At 41.6% G+C, this 26,435-nt stretch overlaps 1 protein-coding gene across 1 annotated transcript in view; it reads left to right on the top strand.

Moving 5' to 3' along the window:
- CDH4 (cadherin 4) overlaps positions 1–26,435 on the top strand; it is a 575,855-nt gene that overhangs the window by 533,528 nt on the left and 15,892 nt on the right. The window contains exons 8-12 of the mRNA XM_075277003.1: positions 8,990–9,127; positions 14,399–14,584; positions 15,915–16,168; positions 23,791–23,933; positions 25,411–25,644. Of these exons, the coding sequence (XP_075133104.1) occupies positions 8,990–9,127; positions 14,399–14,584; positions 15,915–16,168; positions 23,791–23,933; positions 25,411–25,644 (955 nt within the window). The remainder of the gene's footprint in view (positions 1–8,989; positions 9,128–14,398; positions 14,585–15,914; positions 16,169–23,790; positions 23,934–25,410; positions 25,645–26,435) is intronic.

Genomic DNA, 26,435 nt, shown 5'->3' with positions numbered 1-26,435 from the left:
GAAGACACGTCTTTGTTTTCGTAGCTGCAGAGCGGGTATTTAGTTTGATTGGAACCGCATACAATTATCTGCTGGTGTAACCTTTCGTGGGCTCAGATGGCACGTCAAGTAAATAAGTGGAAATTGGAAACATTACGTGTGCATCAAACTATATTTACCCTTTTCTGTTAACCGCAATGAAGCTGAACAGATACATCCTTTATGAAAGCTGTCGTGCTAGATAGAATTTTCTGTAGACATCGGTGGTGAAGAGTGAGCACTTCCTCTGTGCTGTGAATTGCATCTGGAACTAGACTAGGGGACACACACACATTATTTTACACCTAGGGAACTACAAGATCCAGCACGGCTTGACAGGCATTGGTAGCTGTTGCCTAGTACAGATTGTATTCACATAGAACATAATCATTTAAAGTCAATGGAGAGACAGGTAACAATTCAGAGATTGGTTACAGATAATAGGTTCATGGATCAGGTGAACATTCTAATGTGTTTCACATTCAAAGGGACTTTGAGATTTAAGTTTTAAGATTAAGAACCTTGAAGTGTGAAAACGCATTAGTATTTGCTTGATGTATAATGAACGCCTTCCCTTCATCTTTAAATGTCATTTAGCAATAAGATGGCACAATGCCGCCATTGTCTGCCCAGTTAGTTCTGCATGCCCAGTTGTTATCTGAGTACCGCTATCCAATTGTTTCACCATGTGTGATCTAGTCCTTATTGAATATATGGCTGTGTGTAACAATATCATCAGAGGTTATGATGTGGACGTGCACTCCTGTACAGAAGCCTTGAATTAGGTTGAAGCCATACTATGCACACTGACAACACACCTATATGGAGTAGCAAATGACCACAACATTTTACTGGTAATTCAGTTGGCCATTTGCCAACACAGGTACACGATTTGGCTGTGTACATTCACATGCACCGTGTAGTCTCATCTTTTAGACACCAACACACACCGCGATTTCAAACCGCAAGTCACTGCAGTTTTATGACATTATTAGAAATGGATTGTCACTTAATTGCTTTCTATAATAGCCATATGGTTTTATAATATCCACACTGGACATATACGCTGTAGATCTACCACAAGATTGCTGGCGGAAAATCTGCAGTGTTTACAGTAGCAGCAAAGCGGATGCGATATAAACAAATTTAATCCACACACTATGGTAAAATGTGCAGCGTAAAAGGACCATCTGTACAGATTTTACATCTCTGATATGTCAATTTATGAGGTGGATTTTCACTGTGGATGACACCCTTTGCAAGGAGTAGGATGAAATCCACAGCAACAATCCACAAAAGTTACAAAGACCACATGATGTGGTGTGGTTTTTGCTGCTGTAGATTTTGGGGCATATATACTGTGGATTTTCTGCTGCAGCGGATATATCCTTACACGCAAATCCGTGGTGCTATTAAAGGGCTGATCCAAGATTAGATTTTGATAACTACCATTTTTCTTTAACAGATTGTTGAAATTTACTGTTTATTGATAAAGGGGAGTTAGGGACATCAAGGGGTCCTCATAATAGAGTATGTTGCAGAGTTCCTAATTAAATATCAGGCCTGAAGAAATCACACCCATTATCAGGCCTGAAGAAGTCACACACACACAGCTGATGGTGTATCAAGTGAGTTCTAATTTAATGGTGCAAAAAGGTAGTTTGAAAACAATACACAGGTTGAACTATTCTAATAACATAACATGGTTGGCATAACATGATTGGTTGTAAAGTTATAACATAAACCTGGTGGATGACTATTGGCTGAGGCCTCATGTAATCTGAATCTCATTATTACTTTCCAAACTGGGATGGACTTTCTCATGAAACAAAGTCTAGATGCATATATCATGGCAAGAGAGATAAGATGACATGCTGGTACTAAAGTGACCTCCACCATACATCTTCAAAAGATGAGGTCCTTAAGCAAAACAGAGAGATAAGGATTCATAAGTCATTCATTAACATTCCACACTCCTTATCACCCAGAGGTGCCTCTTGGACTGTAAACAGACATACTTATACAGTTTATATGTGAAAGGTTACAAGATAGCTGACAAAATACAAAGATGGAAGAATTTGTCTCTAACAAGGGAAAGGTTATTAACATTGGATTGATGGGGAATCAACACATTGTAACTAGTACGATCGAGTAGTACTCGATCGAGTAGGTATTCGATCGAATACTACAGTATTCGAAATACTCGTACTCGATCGAGTACCACTCGCTATTCGAATGTAAAAGTTCGATGCAGAACCAGTATTGATTGGCCATTGCTATACAGTCGGCCAATCAACGCTGGTTCTTCTCCTACCTTTAGAAGTCTTCTCCGTACAGCTTCCCCGCGGCGTCTTCCGGCTCTAAATTCACTCTGCCAGGCATCGGGCCTGGGCAGAGCCAACTGCGCATGTCCGCTTGTAGTGCGGGCATGCGCAGTCGGCTCTGCTCAGGCCCGATGCCTGGTAGAGTGAATTCAGACCCGGAAGATGCCGCGGGGACGCTGCAAGGAGAAGACTTCTCGGAGGATCCAGCCCGACCCTCACTCGTGGACTTGGTAAGTATAATTTGATCGAATGTTGCCTACCCCTGAAACGAGCATTTTCCCCCATAGACTATAATAGTGTTCGATATTCGATTCGAGTAGTCGAATATTGAGGGGCTACTCGAAACGAATATCGAACCTCGAACATTTTACTGTTCGCTCATCTCTAATTGTAACCCCACCAAACACTGAAAGAGCCAGATATAGAAGAGTCCATACACTGTACAGTGAATGTGCTGCACTTTTGCTGCTCAGCTCTCTTTCACTGCAGTATGGTCAGTATACAGTATTCTGAACCATCTGCTCTAATAGCTGATTGGTTCAGATGTCAGGTGTAGGTCCCACACGATCCGATATTCGTGACCTATCCTGAAGCCCATTAATATCGGGACTTATAAAACTCAAGTTGTAAATCTACTAAAAACTGTGATTCATCTGGACCTAGTGTTTGCTCCCATATAAATAACATTGCTTGGGGTTAGTCTTTGGTATGCATGTCTCCAAAAATAAGAAGGTCTTAAAGGGATTATATCATTAGATTCCCTTTTTGACTTACTACCACATCAGAATAGCCTTCTGAAAGGCTATTCTTCCCCTATCTTTATAATTCTGCTCTGCGCCGCCGTTCCGTTGATATTCCCAGTTTTCACTGTATGCAAATGAATCTCAAGACAGCACAGGGGGTGGTCCCCTGAAGACTCTCCAGCGACGCCCATCCAGCTTCTTCTTGAGACCGCCTCTTCGCCGCATCTTCATCCCAAAGCGCCGACTGCGCATGTCCGTTGGCTATTTTCCTGTGGCCTCTTACATGAGCATCCGTTCGGCCTTGGAAAATGGCTGATGGACATACGCAGTCAGCGTTTTCGGATGAAGGTGCAGCGAAAAGGTGGTCTTGAGAAGAAAATGGAGGGCATTGCTGGATAGTCTTCAGGTAGCACAGGGGACACTCCCTGTGCTGTTTGAGCAAACGGGATTACTCCCTGTGCTGTCTGATGACTCATTTGCATATGGCGAAAACGGAATGGTGGCGTGCAGCAGAAATATAAAGGTAGGAGAAAAATAGCCTTTCTTAAGGCTACTCCGATGTGGTGGTAAGTCAAAAAGGGATTCTAATGATAGAATCCCTTTAACTATAGTGTAGCCCCAGAGAGAATAGGTATGCCAAGGTCAATCTACCGTAAAATATGCTCTGTGATATGATACATTATCATTTAGCAGGTTTTCCTATCAAAAAAGCTTGATGTGATTAAGCAATGCTTCAGTTCTATTCTACATGTTTAGCTTTATATTGTATAATCTTCATAGTAGTAAGGTTACTAAGTGCACACAGTGATGTGAAAGAACAGTCTAGCGCCAATGAGTTGTTTGCCGCCTCCGTCCTCAGACACTCAGACACTCAGACTGAACTCTCTCTTCTATGCACGGAAGCATCACGCAGTTCACTCACAGTTCATCCATGCAGACAACCAAGCAAAGTCAGCTCGGATTAGGAACATTGATTTAAACTGGATTCTGCCCAGCTATGGATTTTTTCCTGCAGTTTCCCTAAATCTTTTCTGATATAGGTTAGCATTTCATGAGGTGTCACAACACAGGTTGAAGATGCCTTGTCCTCTAATGGCTTGTCACACGTAAATTCCTCTTAAGAAAAGGGGTGCAGAGGATAATGTGAGATTCTCTCTATTTTACTGATGTATGGAAACATAGATTTTGGGGCAAGCAGAGCATTTTGCTGATCCATATTGGCACAGATAATTTTCCATATTCACTGCACAATTCAGTATGCGCCATCTGTGAACGACAATACTACAATTTACTCAGCTGTCGTAGTTCTGGAGAAAGAGCATATCTGGGCAATGGTGAATATTAAATAAACATAGAAGGGTGTATTCAGGCATTGCCATTGAGTTGTAGTTGAAACTGTATAACAAAAATCACATTCGGTTGTATTGCAGTTTGCATGTAAGGCTAAGAACCCACACGAAAAAGCACTGCTGGAAAAACAGTGGCGGCATCATATCACTGTTCTTCCCGCAGCACTTTGCACAGAAAGTTTGCAGAGTTTTCCTCTGCGGACTTTCTGCCTCAGTTACACCTATGGAAAAATCGCTGGTATTTCCATAGGTATAAAAACCGCAATGGTTTTGGAAACCGTAGCCTTTCCGCTGTGCATATTTTATCGCAAAGTGGGGGTGGAATTTGCTAAAATCCCATCCACTTTGCTGTGATTGTAAAATGTCACTTTTTCTCTGCAGCGTTTCCACCATGGGCAAACTGCAGCAGTTACGCCACATTGGGCCCCAGGATAGAACAGTTTTATATATTTCACCCGTAGCAAAACTGCATTTATTAAGAATCAATATTGAAATATATCACTGTCTAATCAGTTTTTATTCTTTACTTTTTATTCTACTTTCTGCACAAGATTATGGAGGCCTCCATCTTGCCTGAACTTCTCTGCTCTGCTAACATTTAGTGATATGCTTTACAGTATAGTCATGGCCAAAGGCAGCTCAGAAGAGAGTAGGGAAAGAGTAGGGAAGAGAGTAGATAAGCTGTGGCATCATCTATTGTGACTGTGAAAGTGGCCCAAAGCTGAATGTCTTCTCCAGTATCGTACTTCATACTCTAGAGTCTAGACCGATTACTAGATTTGCCTGGTCTCAAAACTAAAACCACATTTACACATCCACATCCACATTTTAGCATCTTTATTAAAGCTATATATCCATCCAAATACAGATCTAATGACCCCCAACGTACAGCACCATAAATCCCTTTGAGGCTGCGACTTACCCACCTCTTGGGACAGGATTTGCAGCTGTAAATACAGAAGCTAAACTGAAGACACAATACAGCCATCTGAGTACAACTGCATTGTAACTTCAGGTGGCATTGGTCTTCACATCAGGCAGTAGTTTGCACAATTCTTCTCTCCAATTCAAACTGTCAGGTACTCTCACGTGATCTCATGGTTCCTGGTAAACCCTTGGCTGAGAGCACAAGCAAAGTAAGGGTATAGTTTTTCCTGTATAGCCCTTTTGTTAGCGGAAGAGATATGCAACAACATTTTTGTGTGTCAGCTGCTTGCACTATTACATGCATTCTTGTAGACTGATCCATTGTCAACCCATCTGGTTGTAGTAGGGCAGGCTACATCTCAAACCGCTACATCTATTAGGAAATTATATATGCCCACTGTATGCAGTAGGTGTCTACACATGTCTATCCACAATATAAAACGTACAATTACAACAGCAGAGTTTGTGTAGCGTCCTAGAAAATGGATTAGTAACATGCATGTGTAATGAGATTTAGTTATAGCTGCTTCTCAATTTCAGAAATGCAGGACTGATGAAAATTCAGACACTTTAGTTAGATGATGCAACTTATACAGAGGTGACGCTGCATGTTACATGTGATCAGTCTTCTGTATCTGGAGGAACTGGAGGATAGTGAAGGACTGGGTCAGCGATTGCTAGCTCTTCCTTCCTAGAGGATTCCTAATACATGCATGCTGCACACTGATTATAAAATGCAATGTTCTTGCTGGCAGTCAAGGGGCTAAGACCTCCCCCGAGAGACACCAGTTTTGGCATTTGAAACATCTTAACTTTCTAATGTCATCAGCATGTCCCAAATCTCTCCCTTCAGTAAACAGCAATTCAGAATTCATTTGCTGAGAGTGCAATCCTACAATAAGCACTATTAGAGGCTAATTCGGGGCCCTGGAGATTCCTTCTCTTGGTAATCCAAGTGCAGACTAATTATTTAGAGTCTTCTGTCGGTTTCCTCAGACTGCTCCAGCATAAATATCCATCCACACTGACTTTCCAATCTAATCCTTAATTACATTATTGAAGGAATTCTACAGAGAATGATGTATGTCTTCACTGGACAATTATACCAATGATATGGATGTACTGGTGATTAAAAACTACTCTTCCCGGGTCCCATACTTCATGTTAAGGCTGAAACACTCATTACTTCTTTGAACAGATGTTGTGCAGCTGCAAAACATATCGAAATGAACAGATAGATCTATATGTAACGTTGTACGCGCTTTTTCAGTATGATAGCAAACTAAAATAATCTGTGTCATCATTTTCCGCACATATTTTATTTCCAGCAGTTTTATAAAGCTAATGATCATGGTGGCCAATATAGGACACATAAATATATAAAAAGATTTTATGTACTAAGGTAATAATTTACTTTTTCATTATAACAACATTCATACTCCACCTGGAACTAACAGCTGCCTCGCCTGGCGGAAAGGGGGTTGTGGTCTCTCAATAAGTGAGGGTCCTCATCTAGCAGGCAATATGTGTTCAATTTAGAGCCCACCCATTCATCACCCTGGAGTGTACAAAATTTCTAGTCCATTTTCAGTCTGGACTACTGAACAGCCTTCTTTCTGGCTTACAAGCTAACTGTTGCTCCCCTCCTATTGATCTGTAACTCCGCTGCCTGGTTGATCCACATTTCCCCATGGTAGTCATCTGTCTCTCCCCTCTACCAATTCCTGGCTACCCACAGCCCAACTATTCCAACTATGACATACAAGCTGTCCACTTTTTATGTCTCTGACCTAATCTCCTGCTGTCAGCGCACATGTAAATGCTGATTCTCACTTTGCGATATAATTTGCTTTAAACACAGTCACATCCACGCGTTTCTCACGTGCATCCCCTATACTCTGGAACTCACAATCATAAGACTATTCCCTGTAATGAAAACCTTGAAACACAATCATAAGACCCACCTCTTTAGAATAGCATGCAACAAGCAGCAACCCTACTGCCACCATGCTACCATATGAGCAATTATTATCCTTACCTATTGCCACATCCATTCCCCTATAGCAGTGGTTCTCAACCTTTCTAATGCCGTGACCCCGCAATACAGTTCCTCATGTTGCCATGACCCCAAACCAAAAAAAAATGTTGTTGGCTACTTCATAACTGTAAGGGCTAGTTCACACAGGGGGCGGTATAGCGGATTGATAGCGGATTCAGGCACTGAGAGTGACGTGGAGAGCCGCGTCACTCTCGGGTCAAAACACGCTTGCCACGACTGTCGCGGCTTCTTCCCCCCCCCCCCCCGGAGTCGGCTCAAATTAAGGGGCCGACTCTGGAGGTTGCTGCTGCCAGGCGGACACCGTGGCTCACCGAGCCGCAGAATCCGCATGAAGAAAGGGCAGCCTGCTTTCTTTTTCCATGAGCGGCAGCATGTTGCTCACGCAAAAAACAAGCCTGGCAGTCTAAATAGACCGCCATTGTGAGGGGGCGGATTATGACGTGGATTTCGCGGCCTAATCTGCCCCCTCTGTGTGAACAGGCCTTAATTTTGCTACAGTTATGATTCGGAATGTAAATACCTGATATGCATTATCTATTCTCATTGCTACAAATCAAACATAATTTAAACATAGTGATTAATCACAAAAGCTCTCTTCCACTAAATCTGCTGAACCCCTCTATCATGCTTACACACAGCCTGCACCCCCCTATCATGCTCACACACAGCCTGAAACACCCCCTATCTTGCTCACACACAGCCTGAACCCCTCTATCATACTCACACACAGCCTGAACCAACCCCCATCTTGCTCACACACAGCCTGAACCCCCCTATCATGCTCACACACAGCCTGAACCCCCTCCCCCCTCTTGCTTACACTTGCTGTCTCCTCCCTCCATCTTACCTTCCAGTCTCCATTCACTGCAGCCTTCTCTTCCTGTGTAACTCGGCACTGTCCTGGATAGCTCCGCCCACACCAGAGTCCGATCACATGATCATGACGTCATCACAGGTCCTTCAGCCCACTAGGATCTACCCTGCTGCAGACAGTAGCGCGGCTTCTCAGCGGCTAAAGCCATCGGAAATATGTATTTTCCGATGGCTTTAGTCGACCCCTGTGTTTTGGTCGTTCGACCCCCGCCGGGGTCGCGACCCACAGGTTGAGAACCGCTGCCCTATAGGTTGCCTGCAGGTAGGGTCTTCTTTCCTACTTGTATCAGGTTAGTCATCTATTTGTTGTACTATGTATGTAAACCCTTCACAATGTACTGCACTATGGAATTAAGGTCGCCATATAAATAAATCATAACAATAACTGATCACCTTAGGGCTGACTTTAAGAATCCCCAGAGATCTGCTGGTGTCACCCAAGAAAGCTGCAGCCAACTATACAGAAATCGAATGAATAAATAGGACTGGAGTCATGTTGTGTAACTATTACTATTAAAAGAATTTTTGCCTTCCCCTGGATCAACACTGTAGGGATTGTAGGGTTATAGGTTGGACTTGATGGACTAATTTCTGTATCCAACCTCATCTACTATGTAACTATGTAACTATGGTCATTTGTCTCATGATTTATATCTATATTGTCTATAACCTATATTCCTGCATTTGTTCCTACAGAAAGTCCAACAGTACACCGTTGTTATTCAAGCCACAGACATGGAAGGAAATTTAAACCACGGACTATCAAACACCGCCACTGCTATAATAACTGTTGCAGATGTCAATGACAATCCGCCTGAATTCACCTCCAAAATGGTGAGTTACATGTGTACAGTTATCAGATATTGTATAGAAAGTGTGGGCGGCATGGGTCTTTAAAGTGAATGTAACCTGGAATATGATGGACCAAACCTACCAGAAACCAACATTTGTGGCTTAAGTGACATAATCATTACTTATCGCCCTAATTTCACACCAGTAAAACATACATATCTCAAATATTATATGTAGACAATGTAATATATAAAAGCAACTATAAAAAACATTTGCTGTCAAGTAAAACCAAGAAGTTCACATGAGTACAGCAACAGATTTAGAGGTTTTTGGATAGAAATTCTCTTTCCTACAAGGTATATTCCGTCAGCGACTTTCAATCTGTTTCCTATATTTCCTTATTAATTACTGGCTGACAGGACTTAGCTGATATACATGGCAAGGACCCAGCAAGTCACTAAGTAGGAGCCACACAACACCCTGGCAATCCTTGGCGTTACACTCTGTAGTCATTCCCATATGCAGACATTACAGTCAAGAGATGACAAATATGTACTGTGTCTAACTAGATGTGAGGGCATAAACTTGAGCTGCATAAGAAATGGATGATCTGACTGAAATGAACATTTTCTACTTTAAAAGTAACCAATAGTAATACAACTGCAGATACTCCCAGTTGTAGGTTAGATATATACAGTAATACATAGGGGAAAAGAGTAAAAAGATGTTAAAAGAAAGTAGTTTGGCAATATGTCCCATAAAACTAATCCTGGTTCTCAGACATCGTCTGTTCTGATCTTAATGTCTAATTGAAAGGTTTTTTACACTTGTACAGGATAGGAGTGGGCCACCAGAGGACCAGTATTGTAGGTCCAGGCTCTGACACAACAGTAGGCCATGAAGGTTCATCGAAACACAACTCAACCTGCTTCTATGGACATAAAGCACTTGCTGCTAGGAACAACAATGGATACATCGGCATCAAAAGTTTGCAGCTAGGAATTTTTTTATTTTTTAAACAAGCCCAAAACAGGTTAAAACATAAAATAAGTTAAATTCCTCTCACCTATCCCCCTGCCCCCTCAGCCAGTCATTCACTGTGGTAGGTCACCTCTTTGGCCAATGATCGGCTATGTGATCATGAATGATCATGTGATGTGAATTCACTGAGGGGATCTGAGCAGTTTTAAGAAGAGCTCTTTAAAGTAAATCAACTTCATAAAGAGATCATTGCATTCTGGAAATTTCAAAAGTGCAAGTTTCTGATCTCTTGACTTCACCCATCACACATCAACAGCTGTCATCCAGATGATGAGGGTGATAGTGCCGAACATTGATGATGTTTAATTAACACAATCTTTCTATTGCTAATTAGTAGCCAGGATGGTGAAATGCTGAAGTTGCACTTGTAGTTATAACTGGATCGATTCCATTGCTGCTGTGGCTTTATTAGTGTCTGCTTATTGATTTGACATTTCTTCTTTATACATACTGATACTTCAGTGAATTACAATTACACAATATACCTGAAAATATTTCCGTCATTTGAGGTTATTTATGGTTCCAGTTGACAATATCTGTAAAGTGCTGCAGAATTGTCAGCGTTATGTAAGTAAAATAAAAAAATCTTTATTATTCAGGGATTCATTTTTGTGTTTAAAGGAGAACTCCAACTGGCAGACATTTAAAGAGGGGGTGTACAGGAATTTAATATGTGCAAGATCCTCTCCTTTCTGATATAGATAGTTCTGGTATTTCCAGCTATTAACTCTGTATTTGAAAATGGGTCAGATTAACCCTTTAAAGCAGGGGTGTCAAACTCATTTTCACTGGGGTCCACTTCAACCTCACGGGGTACCTTGAATGGGCAAGATTATTTTAGATGTGTATAAAAGTAACTTCTCCATAAAGGGATATTCACACGGAGTTTTTGTGCGCTGATTCTGACGCGGAATTCACGCCAGCATCCAATAGGAAAGAAAGCCTCCCATTGATTTCAATGGGTTCCGCGCAGAAAACGGAACCCATTGAAGTCAATGGGTTTTTTTCCGTGAGGATTCCGTGTCAGAATACGCACCAAAATACTCTGTGTGAATGCCCCCTAACAGTTAAGCGAGCTATTAAGGAGTAGTTACAATTGTACATTACTACTGTTACAATCAGCCCTTTGAGGGCAAATAGGAAAACTACGGACACCAGCGGTTTGCTTAAAAAACCCATTCAAATGAATGGGTTTTTAAAATGAACTCTGGCAACCCGTCCCTATGCACTTTCTCCCGGAATTAGGAGGGAAAGCCATAGGGTGGACAGGGGAGCAAGTGTGAACGCTGCCCCCCTTCCTTAGCGGCACCTTAGAGCAGACACCAGCACAACAATACACTGATTGGCCGGGGGTGAAGCTACAACTCTCAACAGATGTAGAGGATCTGCAGCTGCTGGGGGTTGTAGTCTTCATTAGGGAAGTTGAAAGATTTGGGGGTAAAATTCAGTGTGTGTGTGTGTGTGTGTGTGTGTGTGTGAGATAGTGGCTGCCATCTTTATTGTTGCAACATTACCTGAGTCCCAAGTGTCAGGCCAGATAACACAAGGTGGCGGGCTGGATTTGGCCTGCGGGCCTTGTGTTTGACACCCATGCTTTAAAGTGTTCCTGACTTTTAATCAAACTTTGTATAAATATATAGTACAGTGTGTTACATGGGGAATAACACTATTTCTGGCCATTATATGACTTGTATTCTGCATTTGTTAGCACATTTGTCTTTGGGAGTCTCTATCTGTAGCATGCATTTCTCTCTGAGCTGGTGGGTGGAGCCCTTCTTACAGAAAGTAGAGGAGAATCTGCTCCATGACCATCTCCCTCACTCAGAAGTAGGATCATTCAGGACATATATAGTAAAGTACTGACATGTACAGATGGATAAAGTACTTTGGTTGTTATAGAAAGCTCCTGTTTAACTCCATCATGCTACACCTAAGTTGCAATCTTAGGAAAATCTCCAAGAAACAAAACAGGCAGTGTAATGTATGTATGCATTTGTGATAAGTATATTATCCAATGAGAGGGAAAACAACCACTAGGACAGAATGTGCGTGTCATGTTCCCTGTTGAATAGAGACAGACAAGCGCACCCATTGCTGCTTTATTCCACGTACTGTACATGGGATTGCCAGAAATTGCTGAATATAACATGGTGCTATATAAATAAATAATAATAATAATGTGTGGCACAACACATGCAGACTGCTGCATCATTTAAACAGGGGCACATGACCAATGTTCTCATGATCATTGGTCATCCCAACAGTCGGACCCCTACCACGCAAACACTTAGTACCTATCCTATGTATAGGTGCTAAGTCCTTGCTTGACAAGTTGCAATCTAGGGAAAAAATCTTATAGAATCAAAATGCTGCCAGCAACCACCACTAGAGGGAGCCTGTACTTAAAAGAATGATATCAAAAGATACTTTTTTTAAAGTATAAAATACAATGATTATGATTAATTTAGCATTCAATGCTAAATAAAACATTAAAAACTAATTGAAAAATAAAAACAGTTCTTGCACAGCTATGTTATCTGAAAAAGTTAGGACCGCTAAAATGCAGAGTGGTGAACTATTTTACTGGCCAAAAACAGTTAATATCACATTGAAAGCAATAGGTAAAAAAGCCTCCCATTGATTTCAATGGGTAGCGCGCGTATGCCGGCACCCATAGAAATCAATGGGATCTGTTTTAACGCCGCTCACTCTGAACAAGTTTACGTTCAGAATGAGCGGAGCGTTTACTCCGTGTGAAGGCTCCCTTATATAGGTCTATGGGGAAGATGTAGTGTTTTCTCAGGTATAATTAACATTAACATTTTTATAGTATTTTCCACACCATTTCTGCAATGTGGGGATTGTTTTGCTGGGACTGTAAGTCTAAGGCCCCTCATTGCAGCAATCTCCTTTTCAGTTGCAGATTTTGCTTTGTTTTTTTGAGCCAAAGTCAATAAGAATGAGAAGTACATAGGAAGTTCTTATACTTCTCCCTTCTGTTACATTCACTCCAAGCTGCGGCTGAAAAAACACAGTATATCTGCAACAAAAAAGCAGCTTTCCAGCAAAGCTGAGCTTTAGCCTAAAGCCGGGCCTAAAAATTGCAGATTGGCCACGGCGGAAACGCCATAGCAAAAACTGCAGCATTTTACAGTCCATGCAAAACGAATCCCATCCACACACTGCATAAAAATATGGATTGCTACAAAAACGTCAGGATTTTGGAAATTGCAGCATGTCAGGTATACTTGATACAAATGAAGCAGAAAGTCCGCAGAGGAAAAACTCTGCAGACTTTTTGATTTTCTGAGTTTTTTCTTGCAGCGCTTTTTCGCAGCAGCCCGATATGAGGGACCTTAGCCCAAAGAGTTTGCACTCAGTTTTTCATCCTGGACTCCTCCTACAGATAGATTTAGGATGTTGAGCTTTGCAGTGCTTATACTGCTAATCCACTCTTGCTGTGCCGCAGGAAATGTTGAGAGTGGAGTAGAGAGCAGAGAGAGTAATCACACACCCCGGGCAGAACGTAACGAGTTCTCCTCTTTTCTTATCGCTCGCGGCTCCTTCGTGATACGATCAGGTATTGTGAAGCACAACAGATGTTAAAGGTCAGTCTGACGCTGGCTACATCAGTCACAGGGGAGCATGGCAGATCCAATTCTGGATAAATTCCCAATTTGTCTTCCTAACAAGGTGATGGTATCAGGGATTTCAGTGTACGAGAGGAGCAAGGAACCGATTAAAGATTTTTGTGCTGTCAGAGCTGGATTCAATTCTGCAATCACTCAGCTGGCTTTCAACTTTCCAAAGTCAAGCTTCTTTTTTTTGTAATATCAAGTGCTTCCTATTTACATCTGACCTCTATAGCACATAACTTGTTAGGATGGTATCATATCACTGTAAGCAGAAGGACAAAGCCCGCTTTATTCCAGGCTGTCTCTGAGCTCCATGTTGGTTTTTAAAATTTGTTTTAGATTCTCTTATGAACAACCATATTTGTAAATAATATAAAAAAATTGCGATAATATATACAATAATGCAAGCCACTTTTACATGTGCAGGGCTACTGGACTACCATGGCAAAAGCATTATGTATAACTAGATGGCATCTCACAATTAAATCCTTCCAGCTTTATCGGTCAGACAAATCAAGACTAAGGCCCCAACTTGCAAAAGTTACCTTTTTATGTTGCAGACTGAGAACTACTTATGCTTATACTTATAATATTTAATGTATAGAGTATTCTTGATGATTTCTTTTTTTACATACAGTTCACTGGTGAGGTGCCGGAGAACAGAATTGATGTAGTTGTGGCCAACCTAACGGTGGTGGATCGAGACCAACCATACACTCCCAATTGGAATGCTATATATAAGATCATCAGTGGCGATCCGTCGGGTCACTTCACTGTGAAGACAGACCCAGTTACCAATGAGGGTATTGTCACCGTGGTGAAGGTGAGGATGGGTGCTGCTTATGTTTACAAGAATATATGTTGGTTATGCCTACTGTTATTGGGCATTTGCTGGTCTGGACTTTTTCAGCTGGGACCTGTCCATAGCAGATATGAGCAGAACCTAAGTCCCCTTATCCCCCTCCCCATACAATATACTAGTCAGCGTGTTACGATTAAGAAGAGTTATTGTGTATCTACTAGAGAACATTCGGCCGCCGCTGAATTGGTTCATGTTTCCTATGTATTTATTTATATATTTGTGCACATTGAGCTCCCTTGGAAATAAATGAAGATTTATTGATAGCTTTCAGGGAGGACTGTGTACTGTATTGGGAATCCTATTACCAGCATCTAGAGGAGTCATTAGAAAGATGCTTCTAGTCAATGAGACCTTGTGTGTCAATGTGGCCTATGCTGTTTGCATTGTGCACTGTTCAATCTGTATAGAGATGGCTTATGTTCATTAAATGATGCTGTGATGTAATTTCTTCCTCATACCTGCTTTTTATACTGTGCTGAATTTCTACTGTAATTCATTGGCGGCTGCTGTCAAATGAACAGCAGACGAGCCAGGCAGCTATTTCAACCCTGTCTGAAGCATCTGGGGAGTGGGAAAAACACTCATGTGAAAAGCCGCTCTATAGGATTCTACTATTCCAGCTACTCCCATAATATGGAGCGCCTGAATAACAGACTCTAGAGTTCTCCTAGTTTAACTGAAATGGTCTGGAAAAATATAAGAAATGCACTAAACACCATCAAAGCTGCATCTAATCCGAGTATGACATTAAAAGTTCCCCAGGAATCTAGAGGTCACATAGCAGCTGAGTTTATGCAGGTGGACATATTGAATGTGGACTATATTGTCTTACTAGAGCTGATAAGCATTCCCCCAGACTACAGGCCCTCAGTAGAGATGAGCGAGTAGTATTCGATCGAATACCTCGCCGCCATAGGTATGCATGTAAGCGGCTGAACACTAAGGGGTTAAACGCATCAAATATTCGATGCGCTTAACCCCTTGGTATTCGGCCGCTTACACGCATATCTATGGCAGCGAGGTATTCGATCGAATACTACTCGCTCATCTCTAGCCCTCAGGCCATTGGTACCAGGACTGCACATTTATGTAAATTGTAAAATCGAAATCTAGTCACTAATTGCAATAGATTCTCTTCACACCTACATAATGACAGTGTGAACAGAGTCATAGACTGTATTAAAGCACACTCAGAACTTTTAATGGTACTCCCTTTCTAAAGAGCACATCCCTTTTCTTATAAGTTACATACAACCCTGCCTACTAGTATCTCATGTCTCTTCCTTTTCAGCCAGTGGATTATGAAATGAACAAGGCCTTTTTACTAAATGTCATGGTGACAAATCAAGCACCTCTGGCCAGCGGAATCCAGATGTCCCTACAGTCCACCTCTGCAGTGACCATTTCCATTATGGATGTCAATGAACCACCCTACTTCCCCAACAGAAATGACCCCATCAGACAGCTGGAGGGGGAGCCTGCGGGCAGACTGCTGACTACATTCTCTGCAGTGGATCCAGACCGCTCACTACAGCAAGCTCTGAGGTGGGTGACCTAGAAATATTCAGCGGTACAGAGCTAAGTAACTGCATCTTAGAGGCTGTTCACATGTTCATGGTTCACGTTTTGAGCATCCAGTTAACAGACCTGGATTTACAGATGCAAATCTGTTTCTGTGAGGGGTTTTTTATAGGACACAAAAGTATGGTATATCCTACTTTTCTGTCTTAAAAACCGATTATTTTTTGTTTAACATTGACTATATATAAACAGTTGGCCACTGGTTTCTGTAAAATTGATCCATTAAAGAGATAATGAAACATCATGTAAATGGCCTCCTAATCTACATGGAGCTCAAAGCCTTGGGAGCTCGTCTGTGATCTAGAGCTTTACACATAGGAAATCTAGAAATTCTGCAGGATACTATGTCCTATATACAGACAGAGATCCCCAAACTTCTGCAGGTGGCTATATTGCAGCAGTGTGATAGCTTATCACTGAAGACCACTCAAACCAATGAAAAGTCATTGATGAAACACTTTTCAATGGCTCTTTATTGGATTTCGTTGTCTTCTGGGATAAGCTATTACACTGCTGCCGTTGAGCTGAGAGAAGGCTCTGGCTCCGATTTATTAAGCTGTCTAAAAGAAAAACTGGCTTAGTTGCCCATAGCAACCAATCACCGCACAGCTCTCATTTCTCAGGAGCAGAATCCAATATGAAAGCTGTGATGATTGGTTGCTATGGGCAACTAAGACCGTTTTTCTTTTAGACGGTTTTAATAAATCTGCTTCTCTGACTTCAGGCCAACTTCTAGAAAATAATAAAATGCTGAATGCCACGATCTGAGGCACCATGCCAATGTCTGCTGGTTTGTATTTCCTCTGAAGATGGAGACCCTGGGCAATTCCAAAGTGCCCAACCCCCCTCCCTGTCCCAACTCCGGCCCTAAATAGTGAGTCATTGACTTAGTGTAGCACAATTTTGAGAACATTGTAGTAAGAAATGTGGTGGTGGGTAAGTATACAACAGACAACTTCTGCTGGCCGGCCATGAATTAAAGGAATGGGCGGCGCACGGGAGACAAGCGGATGTTCCCCCTGTGCTGTCCATGCACTGGCCATGCTTCCACAGCCCCTTTCATGAAATATATAGGAGCCACAGAAGCTTGGGCCGCAAAATAAGACCGGAATAGGGGCAACACGGTGGCTCAGTGGTTAGCCTTGCAGCGTTGTAATCCTGGGTTCAAATCAACAACACCTACAAGGAGTTTGTATGTTCTCCCTGTGTTTGCGTGGATTTCCTCCCATTCTACAAAGACATACTGATAGGAAAAAAAATGTACATTGTGATCTCATATGGGGTTCACAATCTGCATTAAAAAAAAAAAAGACAGGAATAGGACCTGTTCTATATTTTGTGGCCCAGACTGTCGACCCTCACACGGGACTGTGTAATTCATGGTCATAAAAATGAATGGGTCAGTGTGCTATCCATGAAATAAACGGATAGCACACTGAATACGGCTACGGTCGTCTGCAACTGGCCTAAGGCCAAGGCCCCACGTAGAGAAACACAACTACAAACTGCAGCAGAAGAAAACACAGTGAAAACACATTGGGGGGTTATTTATCATCTACTCCTTTTTTAGCCACATTTTTCCCTTTTTTAAACTAGTTTTATTGTCATGCTTTTCTATTGCATTCTAACCTGACGGCCTCTTTTGCACTGCCCATGGCCTGGAGTGCATTTGCAACTTTTTTGCGCCTTTCTGACCAAAAAAGGGGAACAGTGCACATGGCCTAAAAAGGCACATCTAAACTAACGATCACATGCACAATATTTAATAAGGAGGTGTGCCTTTTTTTGCGCCTTTTTAAAAAAGTCAGAAGTCATAAATACAGCGTGAAAAGGATCTTCGTTTAGGCCATGCCCTTTTTCTCACAAAATAGTAAAAGTTGCAAGAGCAGCATTAGGTTCTGTTCCCACGGAGTAACGCACCGCTCATTCTGACATGTAAACACGTATCAGAGTGAGCGCTGTAAAACAGAATCCCATTGACTTCAATGGGTGCCGTCTTACGCATGAAGTCAATGGGATTCTGTTTTACAGTGCTCACTCTGACAAGTGTTTACGTGTCAGAATGAGCGGTTCGTTACTCCATAGGAATGGAGCCTAACAGTGTGGAAAAAAAAGATGCAAATGCTTCAGAAATTAAGCGTAGCGCAGAAAAAGGCGCTTCAGAAAGGCGCAATTTACACCATAAAAAGGTGCAAGTAGCTTAATAAATGTAGCCCATTGAGGTTTTGCTGACATTTTCTTTGAGCTCTTTCTGCCCATATAAAATATGTAGAGAAACTACTTGCAATTCTTCGGCTAAAATTAGCATGTGTTTTTCCAAAAAGCATGTGTTCTGGAAAACGAAAACTGTGTATCAGCAGCAGCCAAAAAATTGTGTTTACACAACTTGGAGGCCTTAGCCTAATATACACATCAACTGCTGGTGTACCTTATGTGTGGAGAACGCCAACCTGACATGATGCTCTTAGTTTTTGAAAAAAAAACTCTGCAGCAGCTGATGTGTACTGTAAGGAAATAGTAAGGGAGGCTGCACACGGCGTTTACGCTCCGCTCATTCTGAACGTAAATTCGTTCAGAGTGAGCGGCATAAAAACAGCTACCCATTGAAATCAATGGAAGGCTTTTTTAACTATTGCTTTCAATGTGATACGCGCGTATCACATTAAAAGCAATAGGTAAAAAAGCCTCCCATTGCTTTCAATGGGGAGCGTGCGAATGCTGGCACCCATTCAAGTCAATGGGATCTGTTTTTTAGGCCGTTCACTCTGAACGAGTTTTACGTTCAGAATGAGCAAGCGTAAACTCAGTGTGCAGGCTCCCTTAGAATGCTAAGGGTAAGTTCACATGTATTTTTTGGTCAGGATTTTGAGGCTGTATCCACCTCAAAATCCTGACCAGAAAGATGGCTCCCATTGAAATCAATGGGAGCCGCTCAGGTCAAGAAGCGAGGTGCTCATTCTTCAAGTCAAGTCACCTTGCGATTCGGCCTGAAGACACGCCCTCCTCCGAACTAGGCCCATTCATTGGGCCTAATCAGGAGCGGAGCGTAATGCACGGCTGGATGCCGGTGCAGTGCATCGGCTTTCAGTCGCGGCTACCCAGCGGAGGCCGCCTCAGGTTCTGGACCAAAAAACTCTGTATGAACTTACCCTAAAAATCACCCCATAGCAGTGTGATCGGAACTTGTTAGCATCAACCATATATTAAATTGTAACTGTCATTTCCGTTTTTTAAAATATGTGTAAAGGATGTGTTTTTTTGTCTAGAGGATGTGTTTTTCAACATTTATGTATTATAGTATATTAGGGAGTTTTGTAAACTCTTGTATAGAAAACTAGCTCCTTATGGAAAATCCGAATTCAGTCTACATTATACTAGCAGAATTCGACTCATTCTTATGTACAAGTAGAGTTCTCCATGCTGCAGGCTACATGTCTATATCTCTCTGTATCCGCCTTTATACAGTTCTCAGCTCTGATGAAAAAAAAAAACAATCCAACAACCTTCTGTCTCCTAAACTTACTTACAAACTTAAGATAAGAGAGTTGTGCAGACCGCGATCACAGCTGTCAGTGTAAAAGTCGCGGAGAAACTTTACATTTACAACAAAGAGAACTTTTTGTAAATGTAAAGTTGAAAAACACATTTACACCTACAAGCTTAAAAGAAAAAGCAAAGTGACAATTAAACTGTAACACGTACAATATATTATGTAACAAAACTCGCCTTAGCTCAACGAAGAAATTTACTTATCAGATCCCAGTTCCTCAAAGGAATTCTTTAGCTGCGACAACTCACCTGAACGATTGTAGTGAGGTTGCAGGGAATTCGGCCTGCACATTATTACATTTATTAGCGGACATTGTCCCAGTGTCTCTTTGTTCTAATGACATCCTCTGAGTCTTCAAAGTGACGACCTTTCTGCTGCAACGACAAGTTGGAGCAGCCCATCAGGCTGGTGTCGTAGATTTCAGAATGTTGTTAAATTGTGTCAGGGTACAGACGTGATCAGCAAGCTTCTTCTAACCCCCGCTGCTGTAATCCAGTCTCCAGGGGGTGATAGAGATAAAAGAGGGTCAACTGCAGGAAGACACAAGGGGAGAGTTGATGCTATCCCAGAATGCAGTTTTGTGATAACTTTCCCTTTTTTCTTTCTGGTATTATGACTGCGAGAGAAAGCAGAGTCCAGCTGGTGTGAGCCCAATTACCCACACTTCACTTGTGACATTTTTATAATCATTACGTGGTTCAGACACTTCACTCGGGGGCCTGGCCGGCTGACAAAGAAAATGATTATATTGACTCATGGAGGCTCCTTCCTATCGCTTCTGGACATATAATGAAGCCTTTAGAAAGACATTCCCAGTTAACGAGGCAATTTCTTCTTATTTGTTCCAGGTTGTATCGCCGAAACTGTCACAAGGTGTTTCGTTCTCTTTGTGGTTATTTTATTTTTTTATTTTTTTTTTAGGTTTGAAATACCGCACTTGCCCCTTTGCTTATCGTATGTTTGGGGGTTTTTTTTGTGAAACTGACAGCTGGAAATTGTTTTCTTGAAAAGGAAATTCCTAACTTTATGCAGCTTATGGGAGTAAAGCAACGCAGCAAGTGTATGGCACGATTTAGCCCGTACCAAAGAAAGTCCACACTACCATAGTCACTGTCGTCATCATTAATAATTCACTATATCAGAAATTGAGAGATCAATGCTGTTCACTGGTCTTCATCCTAAATTTTAGAATACCTAGGGCAGAGACGTGCATAAGGCTGCACAGAGGAACAAGGACTATGCAGAGGTCCTAATGTAGCTCTATAATAGAGGATCTGTCTACTGTAGATATATGTAAGGCATCAAAGGCTTAGAGAAGTATAGCAGGGCCCCATATAAATCTATGGACAAAGTATTACAGCTCCATTAAACTTGAAGGTGTGCATGAGGCGTAAGCACCTAAGCTGAATACATCATTGGGCCTATTCTGCTTTTCTTTCTGTTGCTGTCACTGTCATTACCTCTGCTGCAATGACACATAACAATTTCGGCTGGAAGACAATCCAATATTTCCTTTATCAGTATAGTCAGCAGCTTACACACCGTCCTTTTACGCGTGAACTACTACAATGTGTACTACTGTAAGGCTGCATTTTTGTGCCTCATAATTCAGTATCTTTTACAAAATCATTAAAGGGATTCTATCATTAAAATGACATTTTTTTGTTCCTAACACATAGGAATAGCTTTAAAAAGGCTATTCTTCTCCTACCTTTAGATGTCTTCTCTGCGCTGCCGTTTGGTAGAAATCCCGGTTTTCTTCAGTATGCAAATGAGTTCTCTTGCAGCACTGGGGGCAGTCCTCAGCGCTCAAACAGCACTGGGGGCGTCCCCAATGCTGCGAGAGAAATCTTCAGAGCCAATTCCATCTTCGTCTGGAACGGCTTCTCTCTGTGTCTTCTTCCAGCACTGGGGGTCAAATTTCTACGCATGTGCAGTCAGCTCTGCCATCGGGCAGAACTGACTGCACATGCCCACAGTCATTTTTTTGTGGCCGCGAGCGTAACATTACTGCTGCCCTGCTATACACTGCAGTTCATCTTTCAGTCCTGACAATAACCAGAGCTCTACTGCAATGACAATAGCAAGCTGCCTCTAGGCCCACTGGACTATACTGGCCTCTGATAGATCAGCACAGCTACACAACTGGACCTCCACCTAGTGCCCACATCTACTCCCAGTAGGCCAGGTTATCTTCCACTATATATATATATATATATATATATATATATATATATATATATTTATCCTACCAACCATATAAAATATATCAGACTCCTTCACCTGACACCGGTTCACTAGTCTTTTGGCAAAAGAAACAAGAAAATTGAGATTAAAATTGTTCAAAACCTTGAAAACAAGATATTTTTTTTGACCCAGTCACCCAACCCTAAGGTGAACAATTCTTATATGAAATTCATCAGCCACTTACCTTACACTACTGGCTCATTCACATGCCAAGCTCCACCGCCATAATGGACACTCAGTTTACATTATTTTCATTTGTTAAAACCATTCACTTTTCTCAATTACATAGGTTATCCCTACACTTAACTGGTTATTGTACGTCACAAACTTTGTATAACGTGATAGCACAAATGAACACAAGAAATTTTGTAATATAAAGTATAAAAAATACTTTTTTGTCTTCCCCATTCCCCCTAAGCTGTTCACTTTGTTAAATCTATTAGGAAGTCCAGATTGGTGACAGGTCACAAGGGGATCAGATGAGATGTACGGTATGTGCAATATATGGGAGACATTATAGGATCTAGTCTCCAAACACTACCACAGGGAGAACAGAATTAGAGAAAGAGAGAAGGATAAAGTCATAAAGTGGCCGGAAATAATGTATTTTCTTATGTATGCACATATCACAGGTTACCCTGAAAAATTTCATCTGAAAGTACACTTTAACAAAAATACATTTTGATGTTATGTCTGTAGGCTCTATACAATTGATTTCCTTTATACTTTTCCTGAGTTTTAGGTCTTCTCCACACAATAGTGTTTACATTACCTGCAAAGGGATGGGACTCTGGGTAAACCCATCCACACAGTCCTAAAATATCTGCACCAATTTCAAAAGCCACCGCAGTTTAGTAAATCGCAGTATGTCAATTATACCTATGGAAATGCTGGCGTTTTCAATATTGGTATAATGGAAGCAGAAAGGCCGCATTTCCGTCGCAGCATTTCCTGCAGTGCTTTTTAGCTGCAGCTCGCTACGTGGGCACTTAGCCTACAAGTACTGTGTGATCCTGGCCTTACATGACGTTACTGAGGTGAAAGATAAAGATTATTGTGAATGATCCTAACTCTTTGGCGTGCGTCCTGTGACACTACTGATATATTTAACCAATGCATGGCGACAATGCAGTGGGAGGATATTTAACATGGTAGAAAATAGAACAGAAAGGAGGAAGTCTTCACTTCTATGGCCCTAATGGCATCTACTTGGTATGGTGACAGTCCATCTGCACAGTAGTGTCACACCCCGTCGAGAAGCAGATGATACACTGTATAATATACTAGGAGAATCAGGTAACGTAATTGTAGAAAACATGGATAAAATGCTGTAGTGTTTCCATTGTTAGCCTCTACGGCAGGTAATGAACACTGCACATAGCTCCAGAGCCTGTTTATGCTGAATCTTAGGATTTAAGTGTACCTGTTCAGGTCAATCCGAAAAGAAAATTGGTTCCATCTGTAACCACGACTTGTTTTAATGAGTTTGGGAGACTGCGATAGTGAAACTGTCTGAAGTTTTAAAAGCTGAGCCGCTCGGGCTGGCTCCATCTCAATATAAAATCTTGGGCACCATCCAACCATGCTCAGATTCAATTGTAGCTGGAGAAAAACCACTTTGCATTGACCAATGTCTTTCCCTAGGCACACAGCGGCAGAATGCACGACTTAGAACTGGCAGCCAAAGTTGTTTAAGTGGAGCCTTTCAAACTTAAGACAGTAGACCTGCCGACTGGAGAAGTAATCTGTATAGTCTTCTTTATTGTGCTTTATTTTATGTTCTCTTCAGATACACCAAACTGCATGATCCTGCAAACTGGCTCACTATCAATACCACAAACGGACAGGTCTTTACCACTGCCATCTTAGATCGTGAATCCCCCTTTGTTAAAGATGATATCTATGAGGCTAAATTCCTGGCCACTGACAATGGTGAGTTTTTTGCATCTTTTCTGCTGTCTATTCCAAATGGGTTGCATTGTCCATATTTGACTGACAGAACATTATATTGAATATGTCCCTAGTACAGAATTGATAGGTCTCAGTATTAGATCGTAATACTTACCAACATGGCTATTCAAAGGTTTTCCAATGACCAAAATGACCAAAGTGCATAGGTATAGGAATTGCAGATGTGACTGCTAGTAAAATGCGGTGACAAGGTATGGGTGACGGTGGTAATATCCAGAATATGGTCACTTTATATGTCATCCTTGTGACTATGAAGTCAGATTCTTTAAAGAAGTGTCATACACCTTTAACCCTTACTGGGTGTTATTTTCTACACAGTCCACTCACATTAATGTGACCACCTGTCAAAATCCAGAATAACCACCTTTCGCAGAGCAGACCGCTGCAAGAAGTGCAGAAAGAGAGGGGATGTTGTGGTGATGTTCACTGGAATGTTGAGCCATGCTGACTCCAGTGCTGTGGCCAGCTGCGCTAGGTTTTGTGGTTGAGCATCCATGGCACGAACAACCCGATTGAGATGGTCCCAAAGATTCTCGATTGGGTTCAAGTCCAGGGAATTTGCTGGCCAAGGGAGTACGGTAAATTCATCCTGGTGCTCCTCAAACCATGCACGTACAATGCGAGCTTTATGACATGTCGCATTGTCCTGCTGGTAGATGCCATCATCCTGAGGAAAAACAATATGCATGTAGGGGTGAACGTGGTCCGCAAGGATAGATGCATACTTGTGTTGATCCATCGTGCCTTCCACAATGACGAGTGCACCCAGATGGCTGATGACACACTCCTTCTGTGATTATTTATTTAATATTGACGTCAAAAGTAGGCGATGGTCACATTAATATGACTGGACTGTGTAGTATGTACCCATCCAGATTGTTTCTCCCTGCACATAATGAAAATCTGCAAAGGAGGTATTCAAGGCCATCTTGCCCATGCGCTATGCAATAGATGCTTCTTTAAGTAGGAAAAGATCTCTTAGAAGAGACATCCATCATATACTCTCCTACTGATGCCCCATTGGGGATGGGGTATATAGGTTGCACATTGTCCTTACTGTTTGTATTCTGATGAAGCAACATTTTATGAAACTCTAAGGCTGCATTCACACAGTTTTTTGGTCAGGAATTTGGTCAGGAAACTGACTCAAATTCCTCCTCCAAAAAATGCCTCACCATACAGTCCTATGGTGAGGTGTTTTTTGGAGGAGGAATTTGAGTGAACTCATCCTAAGGACCCCTTTAGTTTTAGTTTAAAATGTTTGCAATACAGTTGTTTGTTTTTTTTAATCTTTTTTTTGTTGAATGTGTAATACATATAATGATTGTTAATTAAGAGGTAGTTCCACATCAATATCTCAAGAAAACTACAATACTTCATTCATATTGTGAATGAGTCAGGCTGCAAAAATAAAGCTTGTGTTTTGTACTGTTAATAGGAGTCCCACCAGCTAGCGGTACTGGTACATTGCAGATACAACTCATTGATATTAATGACAACGCTCCGGAGCTGCTCCCTAAAGAAGCCCAGATTTGTGAAAGGCTCAATTCTAATGGTATAAACATCACAGCTACAGACGTTGATCGCAAACCCAGTGGAGACCCATTTGTTTTTGAGCTTCCAACACTTCCTTCCACAATAAGGAGGAATTGGACCATTACCAGGATAAATGGTGAGTTATAGAGGTTAGCAAAGGCATTATCTGCAAAGCATCTACATGGAGGGGACACCTAGCATTAAAGTCTCCTGTAATGGAGCTGCTCATGGCGTTCTACATGCAGCCATAGCCACATTCAATGCTGGGGTCACCAATGCTTTTACTAAAGTAAGTTAAACACCAGTTAATCCCAAGCTAGTTCTCCTTACTGGTATCAGAGTAACAGCAAAACTGTTTGTACCATTTCAGCACTTAAAGGGGTTGCCCACTTTCAGACCAATATTGAGAAACAAATGTTATTGTTTATACAATAAAAGATATACAATTTTCCAATATACTTTCTGTATCAATTCCTTACAGTTTTCTAGATCTCTGCTTGCTGTCATTCATTCTGTTACTTCTAATGGATAAAACTCTAACCATGGTCATGTGATTTACAGTCCATGGTCATGTGATTTACGGTCCATGGTCATGTGATTTGCGATCCGTGGTCATGTGATGAGGACACAGGTGCACAGCTGATTACCAGGCAGATGTCTGATTACTGTGCTGTGACTATAACGAGCTGTGCACCTGTGTGCTCATCACATGACCATGGACCGTAAATCACATGACCATGGTCAGACTTTTATCCACTGGGAGTAAACAGAATGAATGACAGCAAGCCGAAATCTAGAAAACTGTGAGGAATTGATACAGAAAGTATATTGGAAAATGGTACAACTTTTTAATATACAAACCATAACAATTGTCTCTCAATATTGGTCTGAAAGTGGACAACCCCTTTAAGTGACAGCAGCAGCAGC

This window comes from Leptodactylus fuscus, chromosome 6 (assembly GCF_031893055.1).
Source record: "Leptodactylus fuscus isolate aLepFus1 chromosome 6, aLepFus1.hap2, whole genome shotgun sequence".
Lineage (NCBI taxonomy): Eukaryota > Metazoa > Chordata > Amphibia > Anura > Leptodactylidae > Leptodactylus > Leptodactylus fuscus.
The sequence above is the reverse complement of the archived record's forward strand: the minus strand, read 5'-3'. Positions and strand labels throughout refer to the sequence as shown.